Consider the following 11,129-nt stretch of genomic DNA (forward strand, 5'->3'; position numbering starts at 1 on the left):
GGCTCGCTGTGACCAGTGATCACCATCAACACATTGTTTTCGTAGAGACAGGACATTCAAACCAGGAACACAAAATGAGATCACGATGGATTAGACTGTGATGACAGAATCAGAGAGCAGAGGGCAGGTTGTCTTTACGTAGTCTCCTCCTCTGGATCTGACTGATCCCTAACTCAGTTACACACAGGAACAGATCAATCAACTCAGCTGACCACACACACCTGTCTGTCCTGTCTCTGTCCTGGCTGTGTCCTCTGTCCTGGCTCTGTCCTTTCTCGGTCCTGGCTATGTCCTCTGGCTGGGTGACAGGGGCTCGTCTCTCTGTCCTCTGGCTGGGTGACAGGGGCTCGTCTCTCTGTCTTCTGGCTGGGTGACAGGGGCTCGTCTCTCTGTCCTCTGGCTGAGTGACAGGGGCTCGTCTCTCTGTCCTCTGGCTGGGTGACAGGGGCTCGTATCTCTGTCCTCTGGCTGGGTGACAGGGGCTCGTGTCTCTGTCCTCTGGCTGGGTGACAGGGGCTCGTCTCTGTCCTCTGGCTGGGTGACAGGGGTTCGTCTTTCTGTCTTCTGGCTGGGTGACAGGGGCTTGTCTCTCTGTCTTCTGGCTGAGTGACAGGGGCTCGTCTCTCTGTCCTCTGGCTGGGTGACAGGGGCTCGTATCTCTGTCCGCTGGCTGGGTGACAGGGCTCGTCTCTCTGTCCTCTGGCTGGGTGACAGGGGTTCGTCTCTCTGTCCTCTGGCTGGGTGACAGGGGCTCGTCTCTCTGTCTTCTGGCTGAGTGACAGGGGCTCGTCTCTCTGTCCTCTGGCTGGGTGACAGGGGCTCGTCTCTCTGTCTTCTGGCTGGGTGACAGGGGCTCGTCTCTCTGTCCTCTGGCTGGGTGACAGGGGCTCGTCTCTCTGTCCTCTGGCTGGGTGACAGGGGCTCGTCTCTGTCCTCTGGCTGGGTGACAGGGGCTCGTCTCTCTGTCCTCTGGCTGAGTGACAGGGGCTCGTCTCTCTGTCCTCTGGCTGGGTGACAGGGGCTCGTCTCTCTGTCCTCTGGCTGGGTGACGGGGGCTCGTCTCTCTGTCCTCTGGCTGGGTGACGGGGGCTCGTCTCTCTGTCCTCTGGCTGGGTGACGGGGGCTCGTCTCTCTGTCCTCTGGCTGGGTGACGGGGCTCGTCTCTCTGTCCTCTGGCTGGGTGACGGGGGCTCGTCTCTCTGTCCTCTGGCTGGGTGACGGGGCTCGTCTCTCTGTCCTCTGGCTGGGTGACGGGGGCTCGTCTCTCTGTCCTCTGGCTGGGTGACGGGGGCTCGTCTCTCTGTCCTCTGGCTGGGTGACGGGGGCTTGTCTCTCTGTCCTCTGGCTGGGTGACAGGGGCTCGTCTCTCTGTCCTCTGGCTGGGTGACAGGGGCTCGTCTCTCTGTCTTCTGGCTGGGTGACAGGGGCTCGTCTCTCTGTCCTCTGGCTGAGTGACAGGGGCTCGTCTCTCTGTCCTCTGGCTGAGTGACAGGGGCTCGTCTCTCTGTCCTCTGGCTGGGTGACAGGGGCTCGTATCTCTGTCCGCTGGCTGGGTGACAGGGGCTTGTCTCTCTGTCCTCTGGCTGGGTGACAGGGGTTCGTCTCTCTGTCCTCTGGCTGGGTGACAGGGGCTCGTCTCTCTGTCTTCTGGCTGAGTGACAGGGGCTCGTCTCTCTGTCCTCTGGCTGGGTGACAGGGGCTCGTCTCTCTGTCCTCTGGCTGGGTGACAGGGGCTCGTCTCTCTGTCTTCTGGCTGGGTGACAGGGGCTCGTCTCTCTGTCCTCTGGCTGGGTGACAGGGGCTCGTCTCTCTGTCTTCTGGCTGGGTGACAGGGGCTCGTCTCTCTGTCCTCTGGCTGGGTGACAGGGGCTCGTCTCTCTGTCCTCTGGCTGGGTGACAGGGGCTCGTCTCTCTGTCCTCTGGCTGGGTGACAGGGGCTCGTCTCTCTGTCCTCTGGCTGGGTGACAGGGGCTCGTCTCTCTGTCCTCTGGCTGAGTGACAGGGCTCGTCTCTCTGTCCTCTGGCTGGGTGACAGGGGCTCGTCTCTCTGTCCTCTGGCTGGGTGACAGGGGCTCGTCTCTCTGTCCTCTGGCTGGGTGACAGGGGCTCGTCTCTCTGTCCTCTGGCTGGGTGACAGGGGCTCGTCTCTCTGTCCTCTGGCTGGGTGACAGGGGCTCGTCTCTCTGTCCTCTGGCTGGGTGACAGGGGCTCGTCTCTCTGTCCTCTGGCTGGGTGACAGGGGCTCGTCTCTCTGTCCTCTGGCTGGGTGACAGGGGCTCGTCTCTCTGTCCTCTGGCTGGGTGACAGGGGCTCGTCTCTCTGTCCTCTGGCTGGGTGACAGGGGCTCGTCTCTCTGTCTTCTGGCTGGGTGACAGGGGCTCGTCTCTCTGTCCTCTGGCTGGGTGACAGGGGCTCGTCTCTCTGTCCTCTGGCTGGGTGACAGGGGCTCGTCTCTCTGTCTTCTGGCTGGGTGACAGGGGCTCGTCTCTCTGACGTAGGTCCAGTATACACAGCGTAGCTAAGTGAGCTAAAGGTTATTGTAGGTTGTGTACACTGGGTACAGTAATAATATAGGTCATGATGTTATACTGGGGTCGTATGATGACTTTAGGTACCTGTTGGTGAAAACGGTTATTACACACACACACACACACACACACACACACACACACACACACACACACACACACACACACAGCCAGTCAGGACAGAGTCAAGTTGACAGAGGTATTGCTCAGTGGTCGATACACAGATGTTTGTCGTTCGATTTCCCCCTTGCTCCCTCCGTCATCTTCCTGCATCCATCACATGAGCACATCTACAGCTGCTAAGCTTCCCAGTAAAGTGCTCAAAATAGCCCACGTCAACATATGTAGCTTAAGAAAAAAGGTTCATGAAATCAATAATTTGCTAGTGACAGATGACATTCATATTCTGACTATCTCTGAAACTCACTTAGATAATACCTTTGATGATACAGTGGTAGCAATACAAGTTTAGAACATTTAAAGAAAATATAGAAATGCCAATGGTGGAGGTGTTGCTGTTTATATTCAGAACCACATTCCTGTGAAGATTAGAGAGTATCTCATGTTAAATACTGTTGAAGTAATATGGCTACAGGTTCATCTGCCTCACCTAAAGCCAGATACAATGCTATTTTACAGTAAACAAACTGACAACAAACTTTCAGCATGCTTATAGAGAAGGACATTCAACAAGCACAGCACTTACACAAATGACTGATGATTGGCTGAGAGAAATTGATGATAAAAAGATTGTGGGGGCTCTTTTGTTAGACTTCAGTGCGGCTTTTGACATTATCGATCATAGTCTGCTGCTGGAAAAACGTATGTGTTATGGCTTTACTCCACCTGCTATATCGTGGATAAAGAGTTACCTGTCTAACAGAACACAGAGAGTGTTCTTTAATGGAAGCCTCTCCAACATAATCCAGGTAGAATCAGGAATTCCCCAGGGCAGCTGTCTAGGCCCATTTGTTTTTTCAATCTTTACTAATGTAACGATCCCGGCTGTCTGAGTCGGGGTCTGGTCGTAATCTCCAGTTTCCCGAGGGTTCGGGAACGCTCCGGGGAGCGCTCTGGTTTCCGCACCTGCTTCCTATTAGCAATCTGCACACCTGGGCCTAATCAGCACCTTTCTTAGGCTCTGGCCCAACATCCAGTTCCTGCCGGATCGTTAGCCATGAACAGTAGGTGTACTGTGTATCAGTTCAAGAGTATCTTGCGTGAGTTTTGGTTATTTTGTACTTTGTTGAGTTTTGTGTTCTTACCTCCGTTTTTGTTCCACCTGCAGTCACACGTCCGGAACCTTCACTCCACCTCTGCCTGATGGTCGGCGGCTGCCGAGCCATCACTGGACCCAGACTGCACCCCCAACTACTCAACCACGCCGCCCGCTCTGTCCCTGGATTATACTGCACCTTTTTGTCGTATCTAATAAACCCTCACCTTCGTTCAACTCTCCTTGTCCTGGTCTGCTTTTGGGTTCTGGCTGAGGGAACTGTGACAGAACGATCCGGCCAATTATGAACCCAGCGGACCTGGACTCTGTTCGCCATGCCATTACCCAGCAGGAGAAGATGTTGGGCCATCATGGCATGGTACTACAGGAGATCGCGTTGTCAGTTCGGAACCTTTCTACCGGCCTGACGGAGGTCCAGAACCAACGCCAGTGTCCGGTGGAGGACTCACTACCGGTTTCACCCATCTCGCCTGCCGCTTCTGAAGTTGTGTCCCTCCGTGAGCCCAAGGTCCCGACGCCGGATAAATATGAGGGGGAGCTGGGAAGATGCCGTTCCTTCCTTATGCAGTGTGGATTAGTGTTCGATCTACAGCCCTACTCTTATGCCACTGACAAGGCTAGGATAGCCTTTTTGATTGAGTTGCTGCGTGGTCGAGCGCTGGAGTGGGCTTCAGCCGTTTGGGAACGACAGGATCCCTGCATGGCTTCATACCAGGGGTTCACGGCCGAGATGAGGAAGCTCTTCGACCATTCCGTCCGAGGGAGGGACGCAGCTAGGCGTCTGTTTTCTCTTCACCAAGGAACTTCGCAGCGTGGCCGACTTCGTGATCGAGTTCAAGACGTTGGCTGTGGAGAGTGGGTGGAACGAGGAGTCTTTGCAAGCGGCCTTTTACCAGGGCCTGTCGGAGCAGCTCAAGGATGAGTTGATCTCCTATCCGGAGCCTAGTGACCTGGACAGCTTGGTAGCCTTGTCTATTCGGGTGGATAATCGAGTCCGAGAGCGAAGGAGGGAGAAGCAATGGGGTCCGTCCAATCGATCAGCTTCTCAGTTCCCAGTCGGATCGGGTGGTGGACCAGAACACGTCGATCATTCTCCACCACTAAGGATTAGTAGAGAGGACCTCTCTCCCGATTATGAACCCATGCAAGTGGGGCGGCTGCAGGTTAACCAAGGAGGAGCGTCAACATAGACGTAAGACCAACTGCTGCCTCTACTGTGGTCGCTCGGGACATTACATCTCCACTGGTTCCCGGCGGTCGTCAAACTGCCCGGCTTGCTAAAGTTGGGAGGACTTTTAGCGAGCCAGTTTCAACCTCTCAGTACCTCTGTCAGACCCCGCTTCCCGGCTACCCTTGTGAACAGGAATCAGAGCTTAGCGCTTTAACGCTTTTATCGATTCAGGTGCCGATGGAAGCTTTCTCGATGCCGAGTTGGTGGAACAGCTGGGGCTTTCCAAGGAGCAATTGCCGGAAGCCATTGAAGCGACCACTCTGAACGGCAGTAGTCTGGCACGTATCACGATGAGGACTGAACCGGTTAAGATGCGGTTGTCGGGGAATCATTCGGAGATGATTTCATTTTTCATTCTGCCGTCTTCCCATGTTCCTCTGGTCCTTGGATACCCCTGGCTGAAGGAACACAATCCCACGTTCGATTGGGCGACGGGCAAGGTAACGAGTTGGAGCCTTGATTGTCATGCTAACTGTCTCAAGACTGCCTGCCCCCATTCGGTTCCCAGTCAGGTGATTGAGGCTAAACCCCCAGATTTGTCCCTGGTTCCCGAGACATATCACGATTTGGGGAAGTTTTCAGTAAGCAGAAGGCTCTGTCACTCCCTCCCCCACCGACCATATGATTGTGCCATCAACCTGGTTCCTGGAGCTGTCTACCCCAAGGGAAGGTTATACAGTATCTCCCGACCTGAACGTGAGGCGTTGGAGACCTACATCAAGGAGTCCCTAGCTGCTGGTCTCGTTCGTCCCTCGTCATCACCCCTGGGGGCAGGATTCTTCTTTGTGGGAAAGAAGGATGGCTCTCTTCGACCGTGTATTGATTATCGGGGGTTGAATGACATCACGGTCAAGAACAAGTATCCCCTGCCCTTGATGAGTTCTGCCTTCGACTCCTTACAGGGTGCTACGGTGTTCACCAAGCTAGACCTACGCAATGCGTATCACCTGGTCCGGATCAGAGAGGGGGACGAGTGGTTGACGGGGTTTCAATACACCGATGGGTCACTTCGAGTATCAGGTGATGCCGTTTGGACTGACCAATGCTCCAGCGGTATTCCAGAGTATGGTGAACGACGTCCTGAGAGATATGATCGGTCTCTTCGTGTTTGTTTACCTGGACGACATTCTGATCTTCTCGAAGGAACCTTCCGACCACGTCCAGCATGTCCGGCAGGTTCTGCAGCGATTGTTGGAGAATCGTCTGTTCGTGAAGGCCGAGAAGTGCGAGTTTCACGCCCACACTACATCCTTTCTCGGGTACATCATCTCCAGGGGTGAGATTAGGATGGATCAGGAGAAGGTTAGAGCGGTTCTGGAATGGGTCCAGCCCGGTACGAGATTGCAACTCCAGAGATTTTTGGGGTTTGCGAATTTCTACCGCAGATTCATCCGGGATTACAGCCGTGTGGCCGCTCCATTAACTGCCTTGACTTCCAGTATCAGGACCTTCAAGTGGAATCCGGAGGCGGATCGTGCGTTTCTGGATTTGAAGAGGCGATTCACCAACGCACCGATTCTCTCTCAACCGGACACGGCCCGTCAGTTCGTCGTTGAAGTGGACGCGTCGGATGTGGGAGTTGGCGCCATCCTGTCGCAGCGATGCTCCACGGACAGTAAACTCCATCCCTGCGCCTACTACTCTCGTCGCCTTTCGCCTGCAGAGAGGAATTACGATGTGGGTAACCGGGAGCTTCTCGCGGTGAAACTTGCCTTGGAGGAGTGGCGCCACTGGTTGGAGGCGGAGCAACCGTTTATTGTCTGGACTGACCACAAGAATCTCGCTTACGTGCAATCGGCTAAACGTCTCAACTCCCGTCAGGCCAGGTGGGCGTTGTTTTTCGGACGATTCAAGTTTGCCCTGACGTTCCGACCTGGATCTAAGAACGGCAAGGCGGACGCCTTGTCCCGGATGTTCTCCAAGACGGAGGAGAGTGGGTCCAAGACCGAGACTATTCTCCCCCGGAACTGCGTCGTGGGAGCAGTGATGTGGAAGATTGAGGAGGAGGTGCTGGCGGCCCTTCGGACTCAGCCCGGTCCCGGTAACGGTCCACCCGGTCGGTTGTTTGTGCCTGAGTCGGTTCGTCCCTGCTGTCCTCAAATGGTCCCACGCCAGCAAGATGGCTTGTCACCCCCGGCGTGGCTCGGACTATGGCGTTTCTTCGCAGACGTTTTTGGTGGCCTGCCATGGCCGAGGATACTCGGGGTTTTGTTGCTGCCTGTCCAGTGTGTGCGCAGAATAAGAGTACCAATCGGCCCAGCTCTGGACTACTTCATCCCCTTCCTATTCCCCGGCGTCCATGGTCGCATCTGGCCCTGGACTTCGTCACGGGGTTGCCCGCTTCTGAGGGGAACACGGTCGTTCTGACTATCGTGGACAGATTCAGCAAGTTCGCCCACTTTGTGCCTATTGCCAAGCTTCCCTCTGCCTCGGAGACGTCCGAGATCCTGGTTAGGGAGGTTTTCAGGGTCCACGGTTTGCCCAGTGATATCGTTTCCGACCGTGGCCCTCAGTTTACCTCTGCTGTCTGGAAGTCCTTCTGTTTGGCCATTGGAGCTACAGTCAGTCTCACATCTGGTTTTCACCCCCAATCCAATGGTCAGGCGGAGAGAGCCAACCAGAAGATGGAATCCACGCTACGCTGTCTGGTCTCTTCCAACCCCACCTCCTGGGCCTCTCAGTTGCCTTGGGTTGAGTATGCCCACAATACTCTCCCTACATCTGCCACTGGGATGTCTCCCTTCCAGTGCCTGTATGGCTACCAACCTCCCCTGTTCCCTTCTCAGGAGAAGGAGCTCTCAGTGCCTTCTGTTCAGGCCCATATTCGGCGTTGCCACCGGACCTGGCATCGGGCCAGAAAGGCACTCCTTAGAGGTTCGGACCGGTATCAGCTCCAGGCGAATCGTCGCCGGATCCCCGCTCCCACCTATACCATCGGAGATAGGGTTTGGTTGGCCACACGGGATCTTCCGTTACGGACTGAGTCTAGGAAGTTGTTACCGAAGTTTATTGGTCCGTTTGTGGTGGAGAAGGTGATCAATCCAGTGGCAGTGCGACTCAAACTACCGAGGACGCTCAGAGTCCATCCCACCTTTCATGTCTCCTGCCTCAAGCCTGTCTTCCTCAGTCCTCTGTTGCCTCCTCCGCCTCCTCCTCCTCCTCCTCGGATGATCGGAGGTGGTCCTGCCTACCACGGTGCGTCGCATTATGGATTCCAGACGGCGGGGCCGGGGTTTCCAGTATCTCGTGGACTGGGAGGGGTATGGTCCTGAGGAGAGGAGTTGGATTCCGCGGCGACAGGTCCTAGATGCGGATCTCATCAGGGACTTTTACCGCCTCCATCCTGGCGCTCCGGGGAGTCCGCCCGGTGGCGTTCGTCGGAGGGGGTACTGTAACGATCCCGGCTGTCTGAGTCGGGGTCTGGTCGTAATCTCCAGTTTCCCGAGGGTTCGGGAACGCTCCGGGGAGCGCTCTGGTTTCCGCACCTGCTTCCTATTAGCAATCTGCACACCTGGGCCTAATCAGCACCTTTCTTAGGCTCTGGCCCAACATCCAGTTCCTGCCGGATCGTTAGCCATGAACAGTAGGTGTACTGTGTATCAGTTCAAGAGTATCTTGCGTGAGTTTTGGTTATTTTGTACTTTGTTGAGTTTTGTGTTCTTACCTCCGTTTTTGTTCCACCTGCAGTCACACGTCCGGAACCTTCACTCCACCTCTGCCTGATGGTCGGCGGCTGCCGAGCCATCACTGGACCCAGACTGCACCCCCAACTACTCAACCACGCCGCCCGCTCTGTCCCTGGATTATACTGCACCTTTTTGTCGTATCTAATAAACCCTCACCTTCGTTCAACTCTCCTTGTCCTGGTCTGCTTTTGGGTTCTGGCTGAGGGAACTGTGACAACTAATGACATGCCACTGGCTTTGAGTAAAGATTGTCTATGTATGCGGATGACTCAACACTATACATGTCAGCTACTTCAGCGAATGAAACACTTAAAGAGTTGTAGTTAGTTTCAGAGTGGGTGGCAAGGAATAAATTAGTCCTAAATATTTCTAAAACTAAAAGCATTGTATTTGGAACAAATCATTCACTAAACTCCAAACCTCAATTAAATCTTGTAATAAATAATGTGGAGATTGAGCAAGTTGAAGTGACTAAACTGCTTGGAGTAACCCTGGATTGTAAACTGTCATGGTCAAAACATATTGATACAACAGTGGCTAAGATGGGGCAAAGTCTGTCCATAATAAAGCGCTGCTCTACCTTAACAGCACTATCAACAAGGCAGGTCCTACAGGCTCTAGTTTTATCACACCTGGACTACTGTTAAGTTGTGTGGTCAGGTGCTACAAAGAGGGACTTAGGAAAGTTGCAATTGGCTCAGAACAGGGCAGCACGACTGGCCCTTGGATGTACACAGAAAGCTAACATTAATAATATGCATGTCAATCTCTCCTGGCTCAAAGTGGAGTAGAGATTGACTTCATCACTGCTTGTGTTTGTGAGAGGTGTTGACATGTTGAAAGCACCGAGCTGTCTGTTTGAACGACTCGCACACAGCTCAGACACCCATGCATACCCCACAAGACATGCCACCAGAGGTCTCTTCACAGTCCCCAAGTCCAGAACAGACTATGGGAGGCGCACAGTACTACATAGAGCCATGACTACATGGAACTCTATTCCACATCCGGTAACTGATGCAAGCAGTAGAATCAGATTTTAAAAACAGATAAAAATACACCTTATGGAACAGCGGGGACTGTGAAGCAACACAAACATAGGCACAGACACATGCATACACACACGATAACATGGGTTTTGTGTTGTAGATATGTGGTAGTGGAGTACCACATATCTGAGGGCACACAGTGTGCTGTGAAATCTGTTATGACTGTATTGTAATGTTTAAAAAAAATGTATAACTGTTATGGGAATTATTTAACAAACTATTTCAGTGTCTCGGTACGTCTCCCAAAAGGTTGTAAGTCTTTTGGGATTTAAGTAACGGACAGAGTCCGGGTCTGCATAGTCAGAGATTTATTCATTGAGAATTCTGCCATCACAATTTCAGAGTCCATCTTTTATAGTCATACGTCATACAAAAAAAATCCCTCCCCTCTGTAGGCGGGCTGTAGTTTTCCACTCTAAAACTGCTCTCCTGACCATCAGTTCACACACACACACATATACTCACATGCATACACACATACATACACACACACTTTCTTATCATAGCCTACTCCCTACATTCCTCAGTTATTGCCGTTCTCACAATATTCTGCACCATACTCATTAAAAAGCCTATCAGTTGCCTGTAGGCAGTTCTCCTTGTCCTTTGTTGTCTGGCCTAACTCTTACTGTCACGGATTCAGCCGAGGCTGCTCCTCCTCCTTGCTCGGGCAGGCTTCGGCGTTCGTCGTCCCCGGAGTACTAGCTACTGCCGATCGATGTTTCGGTGTTTGTCTTGTTTGGTCTTTATTGTTTACACCTGTTTCCCATTATGTTGTATTGTATTCCCTATATTACCCCCTGTCTCTCATTGGTTATTGTGTGTGATTGTTCTTTGTCATTCCGGCAGTTGCTTTGGTGTACGGGTTATTGTGTTTTCCTCCCTGTTTGGAGATTTATTGTTTTTGGACTATATTTACTGTGTTCAGTAAGGTACGTTGCCAGCCGCTCTGTGTCCTTGCGTTTGACTTTGCTGACCGCATACACGTCGCGTGACAGAATCACACACCATAACATGGAGTCAGCAGGAGCGGCGGTGCCAGCTGGATCAATGGAGGAACGCGTAGCACAACAAGCGGCCATGATCCAGGCTCTCGGCACCGCCATGGAACGGGTGGTGAACACCATGGAGCGATGGGAAAGAGGAGGTTTGCCTACACCTCCTCCGATGATAACACCACCATCAGCTATACCCATCGCTTCACCTCCGGGGTCCAGTGGGATTCGGCTCTCGCTCCCGAGGGCTTATGATGGCACAGCGGCCGGGTGTCAGGGTTTCCTGCTCCAAGTGGAACTCTACCTGGCAACCATCCACCCGGTGCCCTCGGGATACGAGAGCGTGTCCGCCCTCATCTCCTGTCTGTCCGGCAAGGCGCTGGAGTGGGCCAACGCCGAGTGG

General features: G+C 53.5%; 1 protein-coding gene across 1 annotated transcript; it reads right to left on the bottom strand.

The window, feature by feature from the left end:
- Window positions 1-285: 285 nt before the first annotated feature.
- On the bottom strand, window positions 286-10,927 carry LOC121541352 (cell surface glycoprotein 1-like). Its single transcript, XM_045207959.1, has 2 exons — window positions 10,924-10,927; window positions 286-2,489 (listed from the first exon to the last, which is right to left on the bottom strand). The coding sequence occupies exons 1-2, from the start codon at window positions 10,925-10,927 to the stop codon at window positions 286-288; spliced, it is 2,208 nt and encodes a 735-aa protein (XP_045063894.1).
- Window positions 10,928-11,129: the final 202 nt, after the last annotated feature.

The sequence above is a fragment of the Coregonus clupeaformis genome, chromosome 27, assembly GCF_020615455.1.
Source record: "Coregonus clupeaformis isolate EN_2021a chromosome 27, ASM2061545v1, whole genome shotgun sequence".
Lineage (NCBI taxonomy): Eukaryota > Metazoa > Chordata > Actinopteri > Salmoniformes > Salmonidae > Coregonus > Coregonus clupeaformis.